Raw genomic sequence first — 26,648 nt, 5'->3', positions numbered from 1 at the left:
CCAGGAATTCAATTTTCCGAGCAGCAATACAGTATATAAACTTAAGGACTGCAGCACCAAATTTAAATTTTTATTAAAAACATTTATGCACTGTGGAGCACCCCCTGTTCATGCCTTATTGGCAGATATATATGTATGTGTATGCGTGTGTGTGATAGAATTATATAGATAGATATACTGTATATATCCATCTATATAGAGCTATTTCTAGAAAATACTAAAACGTGTGCCTTAACGTGTAAATATGAATAATTTGCTTGATTATAGCTCATCTTTTAAATCCTTCACTCTCATTCAAAGTATGATAGTGCCTCCACAAAAAATAAATATATTTGACATCCTCCTGACCCCCGGCCAACATTGCTGTGTGACCATATCCTACAGCCCACCTGGCCCATTCTGCAGCAGATAGCGCCTATCCTTGTGAGTCAATGCCTATTTCCCTATTTCCCTGTAGATTGTAAGCTTGTGAGCAGGGCCTTCCTACCTCTATGGGGGATATTCAGTTAGTGCTGAGTTTTCTGATTTTGGAAAATCGGCACTAATTAGACAGTTTGGTATTCAATAGCGGGCGTTTTCAACAGTTTTTTGCTCAGTTTGCGCCATTCCTTTTTGTTTTTTTGTGTTGAATCGGCATGGGCGAAAAACGGACCAAAAAACTGTCAAACGCCAGCAAATACGGCAAAACACTTGGATTGGCGGCAAATTCGACGATCTACGTGGTTTTTGCCTGGGCAGATTTTTCGACAAGTCAAAAAATCTGAACGGCCTTTTAATGGGTTGAATGTGAATTCGACCTACAAACGGGTAGCAAGCGCTGTTTTGTTTTGCTAGTCGATAAAACGTCACTAATTGAATACCCCCCTGTGTCTGTCTGTTATTACCCAGTTTTGTTCTATAAATGTTGTTCCAATTGTAAAGCACAACATGATATGCTGTGTTATATAACACACCGTAAATAAATAAATATAGCTGATTTTATGACCAGCTGTGCATGATGCCCAGAGTGTCATCTTCAGCGGTGTCTAAAGGGCCCTACACAGTGGCAGATAATACTGCATGATATGAACGTTCTCGTGCAGTGTGTAGGCACGAACGATGCACGGACCCGCACTCGTTCATCGTTGGTGCCCCGTCGCTTATGCATGCAGGCCAATATGGACGAGATTGTCCATATTAGCATGCAGTGCTATGGAGCAGGGTGACGGGGGGGGGGGGAGTGAAGTCCCACTGCCGGGTTGCCCGTCTGCCGTATCGGTGGTCGGGCAGCTCGGCGGCGGGTCGCCCAGTCTGTAGGGCCCTTAATTCACGGCATATTCTGCAGACTTGTGCTTCCTGATGTTACAACCATTTTAGTATGATGGATGTTACCAAAACTGTGACTGTACAACACCTAGCAACCATCCGCTATTTAACTTTGATTCATACAGGGCACAGGTGACAGTGAAGCTGGTGGGTTACTGCGCTTTGCGCCTGTCGGTGTAAAACACTGTGCAGCATTTCATCCTGTCTGCTGTATAGATGGTCTGCTTTCCTTTCTTGTCTGCACACTGCATAGTCACTATAACACCCTTTAGCAGACTCTTTGCAGCCTGTGGGGTATGCAGTTAGCTCAGTTTTCTCTTACGTCCTAGAGGATGCTGGGGACTCCGTAAGGACCATGGGGTATAGACGGGCTCCGCAGGAGACATGGGCACTCTAAAGACTTTAGATGGGTGTGCACTGGTTCCTCCCTCTGTCACTCCTAGAGACCTCAGTTAGATCCTGTGCCCAGAGGAGACTGGTTGCACTGCAGGGGAGCTCTACTGAGTTTCTCTATAAAAGACTTTTGTTAGGTTTTTTATTTTCAGGGAGCACTGCTGGCAACAGGCTCCCTGCATCGTGGGACTGAGGAGAGAGAAGCAGACCTACTTAAATGATAGGCTCTGCTTCTTAGGCTACTGGACACCATTAGCTCCAGAGGGTCGGAACGCATGTCTCACCCTTGCCGTTCGTCCCGGAGCCGCGCCGCCGTCCTCCTCGCAGAGCCGGAAGATAGAAGCTGGGTGAGTATGAGAAGAAAGAAGGCTTCATTGGCTTCATTTACACACACACTGGTGGCACTGTATGGGTGTAGGGCGGGGGGGGGGGGGGGGGCGCCATGGGCAGCAATTATGAAACCTTTAGGGAGACTGGCATAGGTATATACTGCGGAGGCTGTATATGCAAAAAAAACCCGCCAGTATAAGGATTTGAGCGGGACCGAAGCCCGCCGTTGAGGGGGCGGAGCTTGATCCCTCAGCACTAACCAGCGCCATTTTCTCCACAGCACACTGCAGAGAAGCTGGCTCCCCAGACTCTCCCCTGCTGAACACATGTACAGAGGGCAAAAAAGAGGGGGGGGAGGGCACATTTATTTGGCGCAGTGGGTATATTTATATAAAAGCGCTGTACTGACTGGGATTTTCTTCCAGTGTCCGGTGGCGCTGGGGGTGTTCTGGCATACTCTCTCTCTGTCTCTCCAAAGGGCCTTATTGGGGGACTGTCTCCACATATATATATATATATATATATATATATATATATCCATCCCTGAGTGTGTGGGTGTCGGTACGTGTGTGTCGGCATGTCTGAAGCGGAAGGCTCATCTACGGAGAAGGTAGAGCAGATGATTGTGGTGTCTCCGTCGGCGACGCCGACACCTGATTGGTTGGATATGTGGAATGTTTTAAATGCAAATGTGTCTTTATTGCATAAGAGAATGAACCAAGCAGTGTCCAGAGAAAAAACAGGGAGTCAATCCATAGCTTTGGCTGTATCACAGGGCCCTCCAGGGTCTCAGAAACGTCCCCTGTCCCAAGTAGCAGACACTGATACCGACACGGATTCTGACTCCAGTGTCGACTACGATGATGCGAGGTTACACCCAAGGGTGGCCAAAAGTATTCATTATATGATTATTGCATTAAAAGATGTTTTGCATATCACAGATGACCCCTCTGTCCCTGACACGAGGGTATGCATGTTTAAGGAAAAGAAGCCTGAGGTAACCTTTCCCCCATCTCATGAGCTGAACGCGTTATTTGAAAAGGCTTGGAAAACTCCAGACAAGAAACTGCAGATTCCCAAGAGAATTCTTATGGCGTATCCTTTCCCCGGCACAGGACAGGTTACAGTGGGAATCCTCGCCCAGGGTGGTCAAGGCTTTGACGCGCTTGTCCAAAAAGGTGGTGCTACTGTCTCCAGACACGGCAGCCCTCAAGGATCCTGCTGATCGCAGACAGGAAACTACCTTAAAATCAATTTATGCACATACGGGTGCCTTGCTCAGACCGGCAATAGCGTCGGCTTGGGTATGTAGCGCAGTAGCAGCATGGGCAGATAACTTGTCATCTGACATTGATACCCTAGCTAGGGATAGCATTTTATTGACCTTTTGGGTCACATTAAAGATGCAGCCTTATATATGAGAGACGCTGCGAGAGACGTGGGGCTGTTAGGTTCAAGAGCCAACGCCATGGCAATTTCTGCTAGGCGAGCCCTGTGGACCCGCCAATGGACGGGTGGTGCCGACTCAAAGAGACATATGGAAGTTTTGCCTTACAAGGGTGAGGTTTTATTTGGAAAGGGCCTCGCGGACCTGGTTTCCACAGCTACCGCGGGTAAATCTACTTTTTTACCTTATGTTCCCCCACAGCAAAAGAAAACACCACAATATCAGATGCAGTCCTTTCGGTCGCATAAGTCCAGAAGAGGTCGGGGCTTTTCCTTCCTCGCCAGAGGTAAAGGTAGAGGGAAAAGAATGCCTGCTACGGCTAGTTCCCAGGAGCAGAAGTCCTCCCCGGCTACTACTAAATCCACCGCATGACGCTGGGGCTCCGCTGCGGGAGTCTGCGCCTGTGGGGGCACGTCTTCGACTATTCAGCCAGGTCTGGTTTCAGTCAGACGTGGATCCTTGGGCGATGGAAATTGTATCCCAAGGCTACAAGCTGGAATTCGAAGAGGTGCCTCCTCGCCGATTTTTCAAATCGGCTTTACCAGCTTCTCCCCCAGAGAGGGAAATAGTTTTAGCTGCAATTCAAAAACTCTGTCAACAGCAAGTGATTATCAAGGTTCCCCTAGTCCAACAGGGGAAGGGGTACTATTCAACTCTGTTTGTGGTCCCGAAACCGGATGGCTCGGTCAGACCCATTCTGAATCTAAAATCCCTAAACCTGTACTTGAAAAAGTTCAAATTCAAGATGGAATCGCTCCGGGCATTTATCTCCAGCCTGGAAGGGGGGGATTTTATGGTGTCTCTAGACATAAAGGATGCATACCTTCATGTCCCCATATATCCCTCTCATCAGGCGTACCTGAGATTCACTGTACAGGACTTGTCATTACCAGTTTCAGACGTTGCCGTTTGGGCTTTCCACGGCCCCGAGGATTTTCACCAAGGTAATGGCGGAAATGATGGTGCTCCTGCGCAGGCAGGGAGTCACAATTGTCCCGTACTTGGACGATCTCCTGATAAAAGCGAGATCGAGAGATCAGTTGCTGAAAAGCTTGTCGCTCTCCCTGAGAGTGCTGCAGCAGCATGGCTGGATTCTAAATCTACCAAAGTCACAGTTGATTCCAACGACTCGGCTATCTTTCTTAGGCATGATTCTGGACACGGAACAGAAGAGGGTTTTTCTCCCAATGGAAAAAGCCCAGGAACTCCAGAACATGGTCAGGGACCTGCTAAAACCAAAAAGAGTGTCAGTCCATCAATGCACTCGAGTACTGGGAAAAATGGTGGCGACCTACGAGGCCATCCCCTTCGACAGGTTCCATGCGAGGACGTTTCATTGGGACCTTCTGGACAAGTGGTCGGGGTCCCATCTACAAATACATCAGAAAATAAGCCTGTCCCCCAGGGCCAGGGTTGTCTCTTCTGTGGTGGCTGCAGAGTGCTCACCTTCTCGAGGGTCGCAGGTTCGGCATTCAAGACTGGGTTCTGGTGACCACGGACGCGAGCCTCCGTGGATGGGGAGCAGTTACACAAGGAAGAAATTTTCAGGGACTATGGTCAAGCCAGGAGGCTTGTCTACACATCAACGTACTGGAATTGAGGGCCATATACAACGGCCTACGACAATCGGTGAATCTTCTTCGCGGCCTACCGGTGCTGATTCAATCAGACAACGTCACAGCCGTGGCTCATGTAAACCGCCAGGGCGGGACAAGGAGCAGAGTGGCAATGGCGGAAGCAACCAGGATTCTTCGCTGGGCGTGAAATCACCTAAGTGCTCTGTCAGCAGTCTTCATTCCGGGAGTGGACAACTGGGAAGCAGACTTCCTCAGCAGACACGATCTCCATCCAGGAGAGTGGGGACTTCATCAAGAAGTTTTTGCAGAGATAACAAGTCGTTGGGGACTTCCTCAAATAGACATGATGGCGTCATGCCTCAACAAGAAGCTTCGGAGATATTGTGCCAGGTCAAGGGACCCTCAGGCAGTAGCGGTAGACGCCCTGGTGACACCATGGGTTTTCCAGTCGGTCTATGTGTTCCCTCCTCTTCCTCTCATCTCAAAAATATTGAGAATCATAAGACGAAAAAGAGTGCAGACAATACTCATTGTTCCAGATTGGCCTCGAAGGGCCTGGTATTCAGATCTTCAGGACATGCTCACAGAAGATCCGTGGCCTCTTCCTCTCAGGGAGGACCTGTTGCAGCAGGGGCCCGGCGTGTTCCAAGACTTACCGTGGTTACATTTGACGGCATGGCGGTTGAACACCGAATCCTAGCTGGAAAAGGTATTCCGGAGGAAGTCATCCCTACTCTGATAAAGGCTAGGAAGGAGGTGACGGCAAAGCACTATCACCGTATCTGGAGGAAATATGTATCTTGGTGTGAAGCCAAGAATGCTCCTACGGAAAATTTCCACCTGGGCCGTTTTCTCCACTTTCTACAAACAGGAGTGGATATGGGCCTAAAGTTAGGCTCCATTAAGGTACAGATTTCGGCCCTATCAATATTCTTTCAGTAGGAATTGGCTTCTCTCCCGGAAGTCCAAACTTTTGTGAAGGGAATACTGCACATCCAGCCTCCTTTTGTGCCCCCCAGTGGCACCATGGGACCTTAACGTGGTGTTACAGTTGCTAAAATCACACCGGTTTGAACCTCTTCAAACGGTTGAATTAAAATTTCTCACTTGGAAAGTGGTCATGTTGCTGGCCTTGGCATCTGCAAGGCGGGTGTCCGAATTGGCGGCTTTGTCTCAAGAGACCCTATCTGATTTTCCATGTGGATCGAGCAGAGTTTAGAACTCGTCCTCAATTTCTGCCTAATGTGGTTTCATCATTTCATACGAACCAACCTATTGTGGTGCCTGTGGCTACGGGGGACTTAGAGGATTCCAAGTCCCTTGATGTAGTCAGGGCCTTAAAAATGTATGTAGCCAGGACGGCTCGAGTTCGGAAAACAGAGGCACTGTTTGTCCTGTATGCGGCCAACAGAGTTGGCGCTCCTGCTTCTAAGCAAACTGTTGCTCGCTGGATCTGTAACACGATCCAGCAGGCTCATTCCGGCTGGATTGCCGGTACCAAATTCGGTAAAGGCCCATTCCACTAGGAAGTTGGGCTCTTCTTGGGCGGCTGCCCGAGGTGTCTCGGCATTGCAACTTTGCCGAGCGGCTACTTGGTCGGGTTCAAACACTTTTGCTAAATTCTACAAGTTTGATACCTTGGCTGAGGAGGACCTCATGTTTGCTCAATTGGTGCTGCAGAGTCATCCGCACTCTCCCGCCCGGTCTGGAGCTTTGGTATAATCTCCATGGTCCTTACGGAGTACCCAGCATCCTCTAGGACGTAAGAGAAATTAAGATTTTAAACCTACCAGTAAATCTTTTTCTCCTAGTCCGTAGAGGATGCTGGGCGCCCGTCCCAGTGCGGACTGAATTCTGCAAGACTTGTATATAGTTATTGCTTACATAAGGGTTATGTTACAATTTTGATCAGTCTCTGGCTGATGCTGTTTTGTTTCATACTGTTAACTGGTTCGTATGTTCCAAGTTGTACGGTGTGGATGGTGTGGGCTGGTATGTATCTTGCCCTTAGATTAACAAAAATCCTTTCCTCGTACTGTCCGTCTCCTCTGGGCACAGTTCTCTAACTGAGATCTGGAGGAGGGGCGTAGAAGGAGGAGCCAGTGCACACCCATCTAAAGTCTTTAGAGTGCCCATGTCTCCTGCGGAGCCCGTCTATACCCCATGGTCCTTACGGAGTCCCCAGCATCCTCTACGGACTAGGAGAAAAAGATTTGCCGGAAGGTTTAAAATCTTATTTTTTCGCCTAGGTGAAGAAAACTGACCTTTTTCGATATTTTTAGGGCGAATGGAGATTCGCCTTATGCAATAGCAGGGCCGGATTTTCGCCTAGGTGAAAAATGCCGGCTCTGGCAAAAAACACGTGGATTAGCGAATTCACTCCCGATCCACGTGTTTTGGCGAATCTGCAAGCGATTTTTCAATGGTTTTTGGGGCCATTTTCGCCAATGCCGATTCGCCTACAAAATAAATGAATACGGTGGGTCGAATTAGTTCAATTTTTTTTGGCTAGGCGAAAAAACTGAGCTGTTTGCATACCCCACCTGTTTCAGAGATCGGCGCACACTGCAGAAATGCTTTGTTTTGCTAAATAAGCTGCTGAGTAAGTAATAGTTTTATAAAGCATTTCATCTTCTTAATCGCATTCCCTGCAGTGCTATCTGATGGCTGCTGAATGTCGGTGCAGCAAATTATAGATAAGTAAGCTTGAACAGGTCAGTTCAGCGTTATCAGATACCTTTTGTTGGCTGAATGGATCTATCCTGTCATAGTCCTTTCTATAAGGTGTTTTTTTGTTTTTTTCAGATTGTAAATGTGGAAAATACATCTTATGTATCTGCATACACTATCTGTGTGCAGTTCACTCATTTATTTAAATGCCTCTATGATCTGAGTGTAATGCACTTGGTTTATGAGGCTGCGAGCTGCTGTTCCCTTTATTATTTTGGAATTTATGATGTCTGCTGTCGTGTACACCATGTATTTGGACGCATAATACATTCTATTGACTATATAGATACAGGTTTATGAGGAAACCGTTTGCTGGGTTTAAGATCTGTTGCATAACTGAGTATAACGGTCTGCTTTAGAATTGTAAATGTAGGAGTTTTTATTTTTCCATAGTATTTGCCTTATTAGACATAAATGTATTTTTTTTTTTTTTTTTACTAAGGTTTTTATGGCCAAAAGCGTCATAGACAGCTAATAATTAGTGCGACTTCGTTGTGTCGCAATTTATTTTTTTATTTTCCGGCTATGCTCCTACCCATCCACCACTAAATAAAGCTCAATTTCTGCTGCGGGGTACACTGGGCTCCACAAGGATAGACATAGGGGTGTAGAGTAGGCTCTTGATCCGAGGCACCAACAGGCTGAAAAGCTCTGACTGTTTACCAGAATGCATAGCGCTGCCTCCTCTATAACCCCGCCTCCCTGCACAGGAGCTCAGTTTTGTAGTTGGTGCCGCAGATAGCAGGCACATAACAGAGGGGCTGCTCCAGGCAGCCCTAAGAGCTTTTTTTGAAGAAAAAGTGAAGACTACAAGGGCAGCAGCGGTGTGTAAATGTCAGAGACATTCACTGCTGCAGCTCCAGCTCTCCCCAGCGGCGCTGTACACTCCCGAGCCCTGGTTGCCGGGTAACTACAGCAGGAGGCTCCGGTTTTCTTCACGGTCAGGCACACACGACGGGGGCTCTCCAGGATCGCGTGGCCATGCTTCGGGAGGTGGTGAGTGGGTCCCGCTTGCGGGACTCGGTCTTTATCGCGATCCGGCGCGGTCAGTGGGAGGTGGGCCGCGTGCGCTGGCGGTGGGCACTGTGGCAGTACAGGTGATCTCACTAGATCACGAGGGCATGGGCACAGGTCAGGTTTTCTCTCTAAACCAGTTTAATAAGAGCCCACAGTACCCGGTAGTTTTTGCCAGCAGGGGGATAAGGCTTAGATCTGAAGCCCCTCTCCCAGCCCCAGGGCACCATTTCCCGCAAATGTTCCCGCCCTGGAGCTGCATATCTGTCTCTCCCTCACTCCCTGTCAGTGTCTGGGCGCCATTTCTCTCAGCTACACTGTTCCTGGGACTGCTTGGGCAAATCCTCCTGTGTAAAGCCGCCTGGTTGTCAGTGCTGTGACTTTACATGACACTTAAGTATTCTACCTGCCTTTTAGACAGTGTTAGTTAAGAAAGAGTGCATTTAGTCAGGGTTTTCAAGTACAATTACCCTGTGATATACATCCAGTTCCTACTGTGCAGTGTTATATCTATTGACTACATAGCTATATATATATATATATATATATATATATATATATATATATATAAGCTAGTCCAGTGCAGTATTATTGTTAGTAATAACCTCTGCATTGTACAAACTGTGACTATCTGTGTGTGCATTAGCTAGCTGAGTGGTGTCCATTTCGTGTCTTTCACTCAACTTGCTATCCCTATATTCTATAACCTGAGGGGGCTTGGTGCGTCAGGTTTTATATTTATATAGGATTTTCACAAAGATATACTTAAATACGTATTTTTCTCTGTGATTTTAGTCACCATATCTCTCCTTTATCTCTGCTAGTGCTGACTACACTGCGCAGGGGTTTGGGTAAGAGGTATTGTACTGCTGCCAATTGTACTGTGTTACCTGATACTGCAAGTTATATCATGTCTGCTTCTGAGGGTAACAGTTCTGGGGCTGAACACACTGTCGGTGTTGCTGAAGCCACAGATCCCTATGAGGAGAATATAGAAGCTGAGGGCTCTGGTTCTGGGGGCTCCTTGCCCCCCAGTGGGACTGTGGCAGCGGAGGTACATAATGACCCACCGTGGGACGCTTTTTCCACGCTTCTACATACGCTAGTTAATAAACTAACACCTCCTATGGGACCCCCTATGCCGGTACAACCGTATGTGGTCCCTGCAGCTAACCCGCCGTGGGCGGACAGTTTATCTGCTCAATTGAAGAAGTTGAACCAGTCCCTGACTACTAAAAAGTCTGACCCTCGCTCGCCCAAGCCCAAGGGGTCCTCTAAGCGAGCTCTTATCTCCTCACAATCCACTGCTGTCACTGACACCACGGGGTAAATTTACTAAGGTGGGAGATTTTTAGAACTGGTGATGTTGCCCATGGCAACCAATCAGATTCTACTTACCATTTATCTAGCTGCTTCTAGCAGATAATAGATATAATCTGATTGGTTGCTATGGGCAACATCACCAGTTCTAAAAATCTCCCACCTTAGTAAATTTACCCCCACGTCTGATTAAGACGGCACTTACACTGACCGAACAGATTCTGACAAAGATACTGCTGATGGGGAGGGTAGTTCACATGTGGATGTTCCTGATCTTTTGGAGGCTATTAACTTGATTTTGCAGATTACAGATGATCCCGAGCCATCCGTCCCTCCTAAGAAACCAGATAGGTTCAAGCGTCAGAAGGTGGTTAAACATGTTTTACCTCACTCTGATCACCTAGTGGATATACGTCAGGAACCCTGGGGAAACCCGGGTAAGAAGTTTGTGCCTCAAAAGAAGATGCTGGCTCGCTATCCCCTCGCGCCAGAGCTGTCTAAAAATTGGGAAACGCCTCCTCCAGTGGACTCGCATGTGGCTAGGATGGTGGTTTCCTCAGCTCTACCCGTCACTACCGTCACGTCTCTAAAAGAGCCTACGGATAAACGTGTGGAGGGTCGTCTGAAAGCGATTTACACCCTTACGGGTGCTGCACAAAGGCCCACTATTGCAGCAACATGGGCTGCAGAGGCTATTGAAGCATGGGCCTTGGAGTTAGAAGCTGAAATCTCTTCTAACCATGCTAGACAATGCTTGTCATATATTGTCACAGCTTCTCGCTATATTAAAGAGGCGGCTTCTGATGCCGGTATCCTAGCAGCCAAGGCCTCTACTACGTCAGTCCTGGCTCGCCGGATATTGTGGCCGAGATCCTGGTCTGTGGATCTGGACTCTAGAAAAAACCTGGAGGTGCTCCCTTTCAAGGGAGATATTCTGTTTGGGGAGGACTTAAATAAGATAGTGTCTGACTTGGCTACTGCCAAAACTGCCTGTCTGCCAAGTACCACTCCTTCTGTGTCGAAGGCTAAAGGTACTTCCTTTCGCCCCTTTCATCCTTCAGGTAAAGCAAAAGGTCAGGCGTACAACAAGTAGACCCGCACTTCCAAATCTGGTAAGCCGAAAAGAGGCATGGTGCACCTGGGAGCGTTATTGGACACCCACAACCAGAGTTTGTTCTTGTCTCAGGAGAAAGTCCTGAAGCTTCAGGACAGGATTCGTTGCTTCCTTTCTCGTCCGCAAGTGTCGATACATTCGTCGATGCAGGTGCTGGGCCTCATGGTCTCAGCATTCGACATGGTGGAGTATGCGCAATTCCATTCTCGCCCCCTCCAGAGGCTAATTCTAGCCAAGTGGGACGGCCTGCCTCACCGGATCAGGTCTCACATGATGTCATTGACTCCGGAAGTTCGTCTGTCGCTGCTCTGGTGGCTCCAGGACCAACAATTGTGCAGGGCCCGTCCCTTCTGGATATCCAACTGGGTCCTGTTGAAGACTGATGCCAGTCTAAGAGGTTGGGGCGCAGTGCTGGAGCAACACTCCCTTCAGGGTCGGTGAACCAAGGAGGAGTCCCTCCTCTCAATCAACATTCTGGAATTGCGGGCGGTCTTCAATGCATTGAACCTGGCCCAGCATTTAATTCAGAACCGTCCTGTTCAAATACAGTCGGACAACGCCACCACAGTGGCTTACATAAATCATCAAGGCGGCACTCGAAGCCGTTTGGCAATGAAGGAAGTCTCACGGATTCTGCATTGGGCGGAACGCCATTTACCGGCCGTATCGGCAATATTCATTCCGGGAGTCCTGAATTGGGAAGCGGACTTTCTCAGTCGTCAGGACGTACATGCCGGCGAGTGGGGCCTCCATCCAGAAGTGTTTCAACTCCTAGTGGAAAAGTGGGGCCTTCCAGACGTAGATCTGATGGCGTCTCGACACAATCACAAGGTTCCGGTCTTCGGAGCAAGGACAAGGGATCCTCAAGCAGCATTCGTGGATGCGCTGGCGGTGCCGTGGAGGTTTCGGCTGCCGTACGTGTTCCCTCTGGTGTCGTTCCTGCCCAGGGTAATTCGGAAGTTCAAGGAAGAAAAAGGAATTCTGCTTCTCATAGCTCCAGCGTGGCCCAGATGGCACTGGTTCTCAGACCTGCAAGGCCTATCGTCAGAGCGTCCAATTCTACTTCCACAACGACCAGACCTCCTCGTTCAGGGCCCCTGTGTCTACCAGTACCTAGCCCGGCTGTCTTTGACGGCGTGGCTCTTGAAGCTTCCGTCTTAAGGGCTAAAGAGTTTTCTGAGGCGGTCATTCAAACTATGTTGCGGGCCCGGAAACAGGCTTCTGCTCAGATTTACTCTAGGGTCTGGCATTCTTACTTTGTTTGGTGCGCATCTAACGATTATGACGCTTCCACGTTTAGTATAGCCAAGTTGTTGGCTTTTCTTCAGCAGGGCCTGGACTTAGGCCTGCGTCTGGCCTCCCTCAAGGTTCAAATATCTGCCTTGTTGGTGTGGTTTCAGAGAACAATTGCGACCTTACCTGATGTGCATACCTTTACTCAGGGTGTGTTGCGTATCCAACCTCCCTATGTCCCGCCTGTAGCTCCTTGGGACTTGTCGGTGGTTTTGGAGGCGTTACAAGAGTCTCCGTTTGAACCTCTTGGTTCAGCTGATCTTAAGTGGCTTTCCCTTAAGGTGGTGTTTCTGCTGGCTATTGCCTCAGCTAGAAGAGTGTCAGATTTGGGTGCCTTGTCCTGTAGTTCCCCATATCTGATATTTCACCGTGACCGGGCGGTTCTTAGGACTCGTCCCGGATACTTACCTAAGGTGGTTTCTTCGTTCCACCTTAACCAGGAGATTGTGGTTCTGGCACTTGTTTCTCCTGATCTGTCTTCCAAAGAGAGGTCTTTGGATGTGGTACGGGCTCTCCGTATCTATGTGAAGAGAACTGCTTCTATTAGGAAATCTGATTCTCTCTTTGTGCTGTTTGGATTTCACAAACGGGGCTGGCATGCTCACAAGCAAACTTTGGCCAGATGGATTAGAATGGTGATTGCACATGCTTTTGTGAGGGCTGGCCTCTCGGCTTTACTCACATTACGACCCATTCTACTCGGTCTGTGGGACCTTCTTGGGTGGCCCGCCGTGGTGCGACCCTTGAACAATTGTGCAAGGCGGCTACGTGGTCCTCCGTGAACACGTTCATTAGGTTCTATGCCTTCGATACTGCCGCTTCCCAGGATGCTTCCTTTGGACGCCAGGTTCTTGTGCCTGCTACAGTGCGTCCCCTCCCATAAGGAACTGCTTTAGGACATCCCTTATGTCTATCCTTGTGGAGCCCAGTGTACCCCGCAGCAGAAAACGAGTTTTATGGTAAGAACTTACCTTTGTTAAAACTCTTTCTGCGAGGTACACTGGGCTCCACATAGCGCCCACCCTGAGGCACTTAGCTTCTTTGGGTTGGTATGGCATTAGCCGCTGACACTTCTCCTGTCGTGAGAGTGTGGTGTATATGGGGCTACTAACCGTTGTCGTCTCTTTTCCGGCTACTGCATTGGGCTGATTAACTAAAAACTGAGCTCCTGTGCAGGGAGGCGGGGTTATAGAGGAGGTGGCGCTATGCATTCTGGGAACAGTCAAAGCTTTTCATCCTGTTGGTGCCTCGGATCAAGATCCTACTCTACACCCCTATGTCTATCCTTGTGGAGCCCAGTGTACCTCCCAGAAAGAGTTTTAACAAAGGTAAGTACTTACCATAAAACTCGTTTTCACATTCCTAGGGTTTTTATGTATGAAGGGAATGGGATGGTGCTACAATGCCTGGGGCAGTAAATGAGTAAAGTAGTTTCGAGAGACCTGTTCCTGTTTGGCTAGGGGGACATGCTGGGATTTGTAGTGTATTTGCTGGAGAAACATTGGGCAGTATCGTATTAGCTGCGGTGAGTTACCGCAAATAGTATTGCCCCGAGATATCTTGTTAGCCACGCAAAGCAGAATTCCTGATAAGCAGCCCCGTTTTCGGACTCGAACACATGGGTTCACGATGTTATCACGGATCCCATGTGTTATCGGCCAATAACAGGTGAGTTACCGCATGGTAAAACGGGGCTGTAATTGGATAGCTCGATGGAGTTATCGGGCTAAAAAGCCTGTTATTACTGCCCGTTGCCAGCATAAAATTGATTTTAGTATATTTCTCTCCTTGTAAATAAATTTACTTCCCAGTGTTCCGTTGTCAGACCTGTTTTGAAGCTGCCACTCGGACGCTGTTAATCAATGAGATTTGCTGCTGTGTTTGTTTAGGTTCCGTGGTTGTACACACAATCCCCTTGTCAGGCTTCACTGTGTATCCTTTCATACTCCGACGCCTTTTTCAAGTAGCTCGTTCTGTGTGTCTCCGCAAGAGCATATCTGACTCTGATGGTTTCATTCACATGCTCCTGGCTTCTCAGACCGGTATTTGTAGCCTTTCACATGAACGGAGCGAAACAACATCTGTACTTCCTATTTATAAATAGATAATTGTCATTTTCCAGGATTGTAAAAGAGAGACTGTTCAGTCACAAGTCCATGTGCGGTTGTGACTGGGGCTCAATTATAAATCCCGGTGTGTTTCAAGTGAACATCTGCTTGGGAGGCTCGCATGTCAGCTCCATATTTTGAATTGATGCTGAACTGTTGTGCGTGTTGGGCAGGTAGAATATAAAGAGCTTGCAAGATTTCTGGTGCAGAACATCACTTTGATTACGGAGGTAAAATGAAATGTATGCGTTTATCAACGCCACGTAATAGCCAGTAATAACCACTTATCAGTGTATGAAGGATTAATCTGATAATGCTGGTTATATCATTCGATCCCTTTTTAAATGCATTATCTTTGAATTGGCCAAGGTTTTCGGTTATACTTGGTCTGGATGACTGCTGCTTTTGTTTTATCTCTGTAAATAACATAAGAGGAGCCATAATTAAAATATATTTTTTTAATCGTTTTTTCTCTAACGTCCTAAGTGGATGCTGGGGACTCCGTAAGGACCATGGGGAATAGCGGCTCCGCAGGAGACTGGGCACATCTAAAGAAAGCTTTAGGACTATCTGGTGTGCACTGGCTCCTCCCCCTATGACCCTCCTCCAAGCCTCAGTTAGATCTCTGTGCCCGAACGAGAAGGGTGCACACTAGGGGCTCTCCTGAGCTTCTTAGTGAAAGTTTTAGTTTAGGTTTTTTATTTTCAGTGAGACCTGCTGGCAACAGGCTCACTGCATCGAGGGACTAAGGGGAGAAGAAGCGAACTCACCTGCGTGCAGAGTGGATTGGGCTTCTTAGGCTACTGGACATTAGCTCCAGAGGGACGATCACAGGCCCAGCCTGGATGGGTCCCAGAGCCGCGCCGCCGGCCCCCTTACAGAGCCAGAAGGCAGAAGAGGTCCGGAAAATCGGCGGCAGAAGACGTCCTGTCTTCAACAAGGTAGCGCACAGCACTGCAGCTGTGCGCCATTGCTCTCAGCACACTTCACACTCCGGTCACTGAGGGTGCAGGGCGCTGGGGGGGGGCGCCCTGAGACGCAATAAAAAACACCTTGGATGGCAAAAAAATGCATCACATATAGCTCCTGGGCTATATGGATGCATTTAACCCCTGCCAGAATACATAGAAAAACGGGAGATAAGGCCGCCGATAAGGGGGCGGAGCCTATCTCCTCAGCACACTGGCGCCATTTTCCCTCACAGCTCCGTTGGAGGGAAGCTCCCTGTCTCTCCCCTGCAGTCACTACACTACAGAAAGGGTTAAAAAAGAGAGGGGGGGCACTAATTATGCGCAGTATTAAAGATACAGCAGCTATAAGGGGACAAACACTTATATAAGGTTATCCCTGTATATATATAGCGCTCTGGTGTGTGCTGGCAAACTCTCCCTCTGTCTCCCCAAAGGGCTAGTGGGGTCCTGTCCTCTATCAGAGCATTCCCTGTGTGTGTGCTATATGTCGGTACGTTTGTGTCGACATGTATGAGGAGAAAAATGATGTGGAGACGGAGCAGATTGCCTGTAATAGTGATGTCACCCCCTAGGGGGTCGACACCTGAGTGGATGAACTGTTGGAAGGAATTACGTGACAGTGTCAGCTCTGTATAAAAGACAGTGGTTGACATGAGACAGCCGGCTACTCAGCTTGGGCCTGTCCAGACGTCTCATAGGCCGTCAGGGGCTCTAAAGCGCCCGTTACCTCAGATGGCAGATATAGACGCCGACACGGATACTGACTCCAGTGTCGACGGTGAAGAGACAAATGTGACTTCCAGTAGGGCCACACGTTACATGATTGAGGCAATGAAAAATGTTTTACACATTTCTGATAATACGAGTACCACCAAAAAGGGGTATTATGTTCGGTGAGGAAAAACTACCTGTAGTTTTCCTGAATCTGAGAAATTAAATGAGGTGTGTGATGATGCGTGGTTTTCCCCCGATAACAACTGATAATTTCTAAAATGTTATTGGCATTATATCCTTTCCCGCCAGAGGTTAGGGTGCGTTGGGAAACACCCCCTAGGGTGGATAAAGCGCTCACACGCTTGTAAGGGCTCTACCCTCTCCTGAGATGGCCGCCCTTAAGGATCCTGCTGATAGAAAGCAGGAGGGTATCCTAAAATGTATTTACACACATACTGGTGTTATACTGCGACCAGCAATCGCCTCAGCCTGGATGTGCAGTGCTTGGTTGGCGTGGTCGGATTCCCTGACTAAAAATATTGATACCCTAGATAGGAACAGTATATTTTTGCCTATAGAGCATTTAAAAGATGCATTTCTATATATGCGTGATGCACAGCGGAATATTTGCCGACTGGCATCAAGTCTAAGTGCGTTGTCCATTTCTACCAGTAGAAGGTTATGGACACGTCAGTGGTCAGGTGATGCGTATTCCAAACGGCATTTGGAAGTATTGCCTTATTAAAGGGAGGAGTTATTTGGGGTCGGTCTTTCAGACCTGGTGGCCACGGCAACAGCTGGGAAATCCACGTTTGTACCCCAGGTCGCCTCTCAACATGAGAAGACGCCGTATTATCAGGCGCAGTCTTTTCGTGGACAAGCGGGCAAAAGGTTCCTCATTTCTGCCCCGTGACAGAGGGAGAGGAAAAAGGCTGCAGAAATCAGCCAGTTCCCAGGAACAGAAACCCTCTCCCGCCTCTGCCAAGCCCTCAGTATGACGCTGGGGCTTTACAAGCAGAATCAGGCACGGTGGGGGGCCCGTCTCAATGAATTTCAGCGCGCAGTGGGCTCACTCGCAAGTAGACCCCTGGATCCTTCAGGTGATATCTCAGGGGTACAAATTAGAATTCGAGACGTCTCCCCCTCGCCGTTTCCTAAAGTCGGCTTTACCGATGTCTCCTTCTGACAGGGAGACAGTTTTGGAAGCCATTCACAAGCTGTATTCCCAGCAGGTGATAATCAAGGTACCCCTCCTGCAACAGGGAACGGGGTATTATTCCACACTGTTGTGGTACCGAAGCCGGACGGCTCGGTGAGACCGATTCTAAATCTAAAATCTTTGAACACTTACATACAGAGGTTCAAATTCAAGATTGAGTCACTCAGAGCAGTGATTGCGAACCTGGAAGAAGGGGACTACATGATGTCTCGGGACATCAAGAATGCTTACCTTCATGTCAAAATTTACCCTTCTCATCAAGGGTACCTCAGGTTTATGGTACAGAACTGTCACTATCAGTTCAGACGCTGCCGTATGGATGGTCCACGGCACCCCGGGTCTTTACCAAGGTAATGGCCGAAATTATGATATTCCTTCGAAGGAAGGGAATTTTAGTTATCCCTTACTTGGACGATTCCCTGATAAGGGTAAGATCCAGGGAACAGTTGGAGGTCGGTGTAGCACTATCTCAGGTAGTGTTGCGGCAGCATGATTGGATTCTCAATATTCCAAAATCGCAGCTGGTTCCGACGACTTGTCTTCTGTTCCTAGGGATGATCCTGGACACAGTCCAGAAAAAGGTGTTTCTCCCGGAGGAGAAAGCCAGGGAGTTATCCGAGCTAGTCAGGAACCTCCTAAAACCGAGCCAAGTCTCAGTGCATCAATGCACAAGGGTTCTGGGTAAAATGGTGGCTTCCTACGAAGCAATCCCATTCGGCAGATTCCACGCAAGAACTTTCCAGTGGGACCTGCTGGACAAATGGTCCGGGTCGCATCTTCAGATGCATTAGCGGATAACCCTGTCACCAAGGACAAGGGTGTCCCTCCTGTGGTGGTTGCAGAGTGCTCATCTTCTAGAGGGCCGCAGATTCGGCATTCAGGACTGGGTCCTGGTGACCACGGATGCCAGCCTGCGAGGCTGGGGAGCAGTCACACAGGGGAGGAATATCCAGGGCTTATGGTCAAGCCTGGAGACATCACTTCACATAAATATCCTGAAGCTAAGGGCCATTTACAATGCTCTAAGCTTAGCAAGACCTCTGCTTCAAGGTCAGCCGGTGTTGATCCAGTCAGACAACATCACGGCAGTCACCCACGTTAACAGAGAGGGTGGCACAAGAAGCAGGAGGGCAATGGCAGAAGCTGCAAGGATTCTTCGCTGGGCGGAAAATCATGTGATAGCACTGTCAGCAGTATTCATTCCGGGAGTGGACAACTGGGAAGCAGTCTTCCTCAGCACGACCTCCACCCGGGAGAGTGGGAACTTCACCCAGAAGTCTTCCACATGATTATAAACCGTTGGGAAAAACTCGACAGGTATTGCGCCAGGTCAAGGGACCCTCAGGCAATAGCTGTAGACGCTCTGGTAACACCGTGGGTGTACCAGTCAGTGTATGTGTTCCCTCCTCTGCCTCTCATACCCAAGGTACTGAGATTGATAAGATGGAGAGGAGTAAGCACTATATTCGTGGCTCCGGATTGGCCAAGAAGGACTTGGTAACCGGAACTTCAAGAGATGCTCACGGAGGATCCGTGGCCTCTACCTCTAAGAAGGGACCTGCTTCAGCAAGGACCCTGTCTGTTCCAAGACTTACCGCGGCTGCGTTTGACGGCATGGCGGTTGAACGCCGGATCCTGAAGGATAAAAGGCATTCCGGATGAAGTCATCCCTATCCTGATCAAAGCCAGAAAGGATGTAACTGCAAAACATTATCACCGCATTTGGCGAAAATATGTTGCGTGGTGCGAGGCCAGTAAGGCCCGACGGAGGAAATTCAACTGGGTCGATTCCTACATTTCCTGCAAACAGGAGTGTCTATGAGCCTGAAATTGGGGTCCATTAAGGTTCAAATTTCGTCCCTGTCAATTTTCTTCCAAAAATAACTAGCTTCAGTCCCTGAAGTTCAGACGTTTGTAAAAGGGGTACTGCATATACAGCCTCTTTTTGTGCCTCCAGTGGCACTTGGGATCTCAATGTAGTTTTTGGGTTCCAAAAGTCACATTGGTTTGAACCACTTAAATCTGTGGAGTTAAAATATCTCACATGGAAAGTGGTCATGCTGTTGGCCCTGGCCTGGGCCAGGCGCGTGTCAGAATTGGCGGCTTTATCCTGTAAAAGCCCTTATCTGATTTTCCATTCGGACAGGGCGGAATTGAGGACTCGTCCTCAGTTTCTCCCTAAGGTGGTTTCAGCGTTTCACCTGAACCAACCTATTGTGGTGCCTGCGGCTACTAGGGACTTAGAGGATTCCAAGTTGCTAGACGTTGTCAGGGCCCTGAAAATATGTTTCCAGAGCGGCTGGAGTCAGGAAAACTGACTTGCTGTTTATCCTGTATGCACCTAACAAGCTGGGTGCTCCTGCTTCTAAGCAGACTATTGCTCGTTGGATTTGTAGTACAATTCAGCTTGCACATTCTGTGGCAGGCCTGCCACAGCCAAAAATCTGTAAATGCCCACTCCACAAGGAAGGTGGGCTCATCTTGGGCGGCTGCCCGAGGGGTCTCGGCTTTACAACTTTGCCGAGCAGCTACTTGGTCAGGAGCAAATACGTTTGTAAAATTCTACAAAATTGATACCCTGGCTGAGGAGGACCTGGAGTTCTCTCATTGGTGCTGCAGAGTCATCCGCACTCTCCCGCCCGTTTGGGAGCTTTGGTATAATCCCCATGGTCCTTACGGAGTCCCCAGCATCCACTTAGGACGTTAGAGAAAATAAGAATTTACTTACCGATAATTCTATTTCTCGTAGTCCGTAGTGGATGCTGGGCGCCCATCCCAAGTGCGGATTGTCTGCAATACTGGTACATAGTTATTGTTACCAAAAAATCGGGTTATTGCTGTAGTGAGCCATCTTTTCTAGAGGCTCCTCTGTTATCATGCTGTTAACTGGGTTCAGATCACAAGTTGTATGGTGTGATTGGTGTGGCTGGTATGAGTCTTACCCGGGATTCAAAATCCTTCCTTATTGTGTACGCTCGTCCGGGCACAGTATCCTAACTGAGGCTTGGAGGAGGGTCATAGGGGGAGGAGCCAGTGCACACCAGATAGTCCTAAAGCTTTCTTTAGATGTGCCCAGTCTCCTGCGGAGCAGCTATTCCCCATGGTCCTTACGGAGTCCCCAGCATCCACTACGGACTACGAGAAATAGAATTATCGGTAAGTAAATTCTTATTTTCCGTTGCACTGTGACTTTAGTCTAGAACCCAGTACACCACTGGGACATGCTTGCCGCGATGTTGCCCTGGTAACGCTTTAGCTTACATGGTATTTACCATCTTTTATCTTGCTAAACCTAAATACGTGATCGCTGTGGTATCCCGCCGCACGGGATGCCGATGGTCAGTATACCGACATCTGCATCAGAAGCGCTGGAATGTCGGCAGGGGGGGCGAGCGCTACAAAGCCCCTTGTGGGCCCAGTGGCAAGCAGCGCTCGCCACAGGTTGTATTCTCCCTCCTATGGGTTTCATGGACACCCATAGAGGGGGAAACACCTACCTCGCCGGTATACCGGCGGCGGTGTGGTGCCCCAGTCGGAATCCCGGCGGAGGTGTTTTGACAGCCTGGATCCTGACAAGCGGTGTGATGACCGCATACCCTAAATACATCCTAAAGTAATGTATTTTGGAGGAGGGTGAAACAATATTAATGGAGTGGAACTTTGTCTTATAAATAAAATACTGATAGTTTATCATTGTACAGAGAGGAGAGACTATGGGGGTCATTCCGAGTTGATCGCTCGCTAACAGTTTTTAGCAGCCGTGCAAACGCATTGTCGCCGCCCACCGGGGAGTGTATTTTCGCTTTGCATATGTGCGAACGCTTGTGCAGAAGAGCGCCTGCAAAATCGTTTTGTGCAAAACAAGACTAGCCTTGGACTTTCTCTTCGTGTGTGTTGATTCTAACAACGGAGGGACGGCTTTTGACGTCACACACCTGCACAGCGAACGTCCAGCCACGCCTGAGTTTTTTCTGCCACGCCTGCGGTTTTCCAAACACTCTCTGAAAACGGTCAGTTGCCACCCAGAAACGCCCTCTTCATGTCAATCTTCCTGCGTTTGGCCGTGCGACAGGAATGTTCGTTAGACTCTGTGCAAACCCACAATGTTCATTGTACCTGTACGGCGCGCCTGCACATTGCGGAGCATACGCATGCGTAGAAATGACGATTTTTAGCCTGATCGCTGCGCTGCGAACAACTGCAGCTAGCGATCAACTCGGAATGACCCCCTATATCCAAATTTTTTTGGTACAAGAGTGCTGAATACAGTTGAAATCGTTATTTGTTGTTGAACATAAATTAAAATATATGTCTTGGTCATTTCAAGGACCCCACCAGATGCTGCTGCTGGCCGTCTTTGTGACCCCGCTCACTGATCTTTCTGTGGACTTCTCTAAATTCCAAGAAATGATAGAAACTACAATGGACATGGAGCAGGTACGTTATGCAATCACAGAAGTTGTTTCTGCAGAGTTGATCAAATAAGTTAAGAAATGAGCTGTGTTCTATCTGCATATGAAATAACACTCCCAAAGTCCCGGCAGCAGATGCCATCTTGCAATCTCTGAAGAATCTCCGGTTTGGTCTTACCATTGTGCCGGCTCCTCTCCAGTCTGCTGTGCAACTCCTGCACTTTCCCACTGACTACTGATCTGCTGCTCCTTTCTGTCTGAAATGTTTCCTGCGCTTAATACAGCTTAAGAAACAAAAGGTTTAGATTTTATAAAAACTTCTGAAAATTAAAAGTGGTGGTGGGTGGTTGCCCATAGCAACCAGTCAAAGTTTAGCTGGGTCAACAAATTCACGTTTTGTGAGTGTTTTGTTTCCTCCTTCTGGTATACAGTATGTTTATATTTCCAGATTTGTTTTTGAGAGGGAGGGGGCAAGTTAACTCGCTTAATGCTCTCCGTATTCAGAAAATAAAAGGGGGAAATAATGACTCCAGCCGCGCAGTTTCCATATTTGGTGCAAGGCATGAGCAAGACACGCAGATTTGCTGCAGCTAACCTGGACGCGTGCAGCTCTGTTCCATTTCCTAGCTTTAGAAAGGTACAGTACTGAGAGTTACTTAGAGCGGCATGACTGTCCACTGTGCTTTGAAAACAAAGAAAACCAGATACTGAAGGAATATCCAGCAACTGAATTAAATAAATAGTGATGTTCGGACTGGTCCAAAGACCAGATTGGCCAGTATTTAGTAAAGCAGACGTGTGGCTTAGTTATTTATACATATACCGTATAGAAGGCATTCCCAACCTTGGTCCTCAAGGCGCCAGGTTTTTAGTGATATCCATTCTTGAGCAGAGGTGACCTAATTAGTACCTCAGTTATTTTGATTTAGCCATCTGCGGTGAAACCTGGATATCTGTAAAACCTCCACTGTTAATGTGCCTTGAGTACTAAAGTTAGGAATGCGTGCCATTTAGGCATTAAGATAAGTACACCCAGCAAACAGAACATACAGTACTATGCCCTGAATGTGGCCCCGGTTCACTTGCATCTACCAGAAGAGTAAAAAAACCAAAAAAAAAACAAACCTTGAAAATTGGTTAAGTGACGTCTTAGACCCATCCGCATGCTATAGGGTTGCCAGATCATCCCTTTAATCCTGGAGACCTGTGATTCACACAGGTTTTGTGGCTGATTAAAACCAGGTGGAATGCAGGCTTGAATTTAATCAGGCACAGAACCTGTATTATTAATCTGTCTCCAGGATTAAAGGGATGAGGTGGCTACCCTACGCATGCATGATAGCGTTTGCCTGACTAGTATAGAATATAGTACATGAGAGTGTTGGGTGTCACTTTTTACCTGTCTGTTGGGAGGCTGATGCCTCCCATCCCCGCTGTCTACTACAGGTGCACAAAAACATGCTTTGCCTGCAATTCTATCAGATTCTAATGATGATGTACAGGTGGATGGGGATGATGGGGATCCCATTAGTCGGGATTCCATCCCTACACAGGGTATCGAACCCCTCATATTGGCTATACGGGATGTGTTAAAGCTCCCCCTGGAGGACACTACTAATCAGTAATTTTTCCTCCCACAAGACAAATGGACAGTCACTTTTCCTGATTCCAAGGAATTGGATGATTTATTTAAATTAGCCTGGAAGAATCCAGATATAAAATATCAGGTGTCCAAAAGGTTTTCTCTAACGTCCTAGTGGATGCTGGGGACTCCGTCAGGACCATGAGGAATAGCGGCTCCGCAGGAGACAGGGCACAAAAGCAAGCTTTTAGGATCACATGGTGTGTACTGGCTCCTCCCCCTATGACCCTCCTCCAAGCCTCAGTTAGGTTTTTGTGCCCGGCCGAGAAGGGTGCAATCTAGGTGGCTCTCTTAAAGAGTTACTTAGAAAAAGTTTTTAGGTTCTTTATTTTCAGTGAGTCCTGCTGGCAACAGGCTCACTGCATCGAGGGACTTAGGGGAGAGATTTTCAACTCACCTGCGTGCAGGATGGATTGGATTCTTAGGCTACTGGACATAGCTCCAGAGGGAGTCGGAACACAGGGCTCGCCCTGGGGTTCGTCCCGGAGCCGCGCCGCCGACCCCCCTTGCAGACGCTGAAGATGAAGAGGTCCGGAACCAGGCGGCAGAAGACTCTCAGTCTTCATCAGGTAGCGCACAGCACTGCAGCTGTGCGCCATTGTTGTCAGCACACTTCACACAGCGGTCACGGAGGGTGCAGGACGCTGGAGGGGGGCGCCCTGGGCAGCAATGTATAATACCTGTATGGCGAAAAATACATCACATATAGCCCTTGAGGCTATATGGATGTATTTAACCCCTGCCAGATATCTAAAACTCCGGAGAAGAAGCCCGCCGAAAAGGGGGCGGGGCCTATTCTCCTCAGCACACAGCGCCATTTTCCCTCACAGAAAGGCTGGTGGGAAGGCTCCCATGCTCTCCCCTGCACTGCACTACAGAAACAGGGTTAAAACAGAGAGGGGGGGCACTGATTTGGCGATATGTATATATATTAAAATGCTATAAGGGAGGAACACTTATATAAAGGTTGTCCCTGGATAATTATAGCGTTTTGGTGTGTGCTGGCAAACTCTCCCTCTGTCTCCCCAAAGGGCTAGTGGGTCCTGTCCTCTATCAGAGCATTCCCTATGTGTGTGCTGTATGTCGGTACGTGTGTGTCGACATGTATGAGGAAAATATTGGTGAGGAGGCGGAGCAAATTGCCTGTAATGGTGATGTCACTCTCTAGGGAGTCGACACCGGAATGGATGGCTTATTTATGGAAATTACGTGACAATGTCAACACGCTGCAAGCCGGTTGACGACATGAGAGGGCCGGCGAACAAATTAGTATCTGTCCAGGCGTCTCAAACACCGTCAGGGGCTGTAAAATGCCCATTTACCTCAGTCGGTCGACACAGACCCAGACACGGACACTGATTTCAGTGTCGACGGTGAAGAAACAAACGTATTTTCTTTTAGGGCCACACGTTAAGGGCAATGAAGGAGGTGTTACATATTTCTGATACTCCAAGTACCACAAAAAAGGGTATTATGTGTGAGGTGAAAAAACTACCTGTAGTTTTTCCTGAATCAGATAAATTAAATGAAGTGTGTGATGATGCGTGGGTTTCCCCCGATAGAAAATGATTGGCGGTATACCCTTTCCCGCCAGAAGTTAAGGCGCGGTGGGAAACACCCCTCAGGGTGGATAAGGCGCTCACACGCTTATCAGAACAAGTAGCGGTACCATCTACGGATAGGGCCGTACTTAAGGAGCCAGCTGATAGGAGGCTGAAAAATATCCTAAAAGTATACACACACATGCTGGTGTTATACTGCGACCAGCGATCGCCTCAGCCTGGATGTGCAGAGCTGAGGTGGCTTGGTCGGATTCCCTGACTAAAAATATTGATACCTTTGACAGGGACAGTATTTTATTGACTATAGAGCATTTAAAGGATGCATTTCTATATATGCGAGATGCGCAGAGGGATATTTGCACTCTGGCATCAAGAGTAAATGCGATGTCCATATCTGCAAGAAGATGTTTATGGACACGACAGTGGTCAGGTGATGCAGATTCCAAACGGCACAAAGATGTATTGCCGTATAAAGGGGAGGAGTTATTTGGGGTCGGTCCATGGGACCTGGTGGCCAGGGCAACTGCTGGAAAATCCACCGTTTTTTACCCTAAGTCACATCTCTGCAGAAAAAGACACCGTCTTTTCAGCCTCAGTCCTTTCGTCCCTATAAGAGTCATATCTGCCCAGGGATAGAGGAAAGGGAAGAAGACTGCAGCAGGCAGCCCATTCCCAGGAACAGAAGCCCTCCACCGCTTCTACCAAGTTCTCAGCATGACGCTGGGACCGTACAGGACCCCTGGATCCTACAAGTAGTATCCAAGGGGTACAGATTGGAATGTCGAGAGGTTGCCCCCCTCGCAGGTTCCTGTAGTCTGCTGTACCAATGTCTCCCTCCGACAGGGAGGCAGTATTGAAAACAATTCACAAGCTGTATTCCCAGCAGGTGATAATAAAATTACCCCTCCGACAACAAGGAAATGGGTATTACTCCACACTATATGGTGGTACTGAAGGCTAGGTGAGACCTATTCTAAATCTGAAAAATTTGAACACTTACAAGGGTTCAAATCCAGATGGAGTCACTCAGAGCAGTGATAGCAAAGAACAAGGGGACTATATGGTGTCCCGGGACATCAGGGATGCTTACCTCCATGTCCCAAAATTTGCCTTTTCTCACCAAGGGTACCTCAGGTTCGTGGTACAGAACTGTCACTATCAGTTTCAAGACGATGCCGTTGGATTGTCCAAGGCACCCCGGGTCCTTACCAAGGTAATGACCGAAAGGAGGATGCGTCTTCAAAGAAAATGGACGACCTCCTGATAAGAACAAGGTCCAGAGAACAGTTGGAGGTCGGAGTAGCACTATCTCAAGTAGTTCTACGACAGCACGGGTGGATTCTAAATATTCCAAAACCGCAGTTGTTCCGACGACACGTCTGCTGGTCCTAGGGATGATTCTGGACACAGTCCAGGAAAAGGTGTTTCTCCCAGAGGAGAAAGCCAGGGAGTTATCCGAGCTAATCGGGATCCTCCTAAAACCAGGAAAAGTGTCAG

At 48.3% G+C, this 26,648-nt stretch overlaps 1 protein-coding gene across 2 annotated transcripts in view; it reads left to right on the top strand.

The window, feature by feature from the left end:
* Positions 1–26,648, top strand: part of MSH2 (mutS homolog 2) — a 430,334-nt gene that overhangs the window by 189,003 nt on the left and 214,683 nt on the right. For both annotated transcript variants that reach the window (XM_063918702.1, XM_063918703.1), the window contains one exon: positions 21,863–21,972. In XM_063918702.1, the coding sequence (XP_063774772.1) occupies positions 21,863–21,972 (110 nt within the window). The remainder of the gene's footprint in view (positions 1–21,862; positions 21,973–26,648) is intronic.

Source organism: Pseudophryne corroboree, chromosome 4 (genome assembly GCF_028390025.1).
Source record: "Pseudophryne corroboree isolate aPseCor3 chromosome 4, aPseCor3.hap2, whole genome shotgun sequence".
NCBI lineage: Eukaryota > Metazoa > Chordata > Amphibia > Anura > Myobatrachidae > Pseudophryne > Pseudophryne corroboree.
Note: the sequence above shows the minus strand (reverse complement) of the source record. Positions and strands in the feature narration are given on the sequence as shown.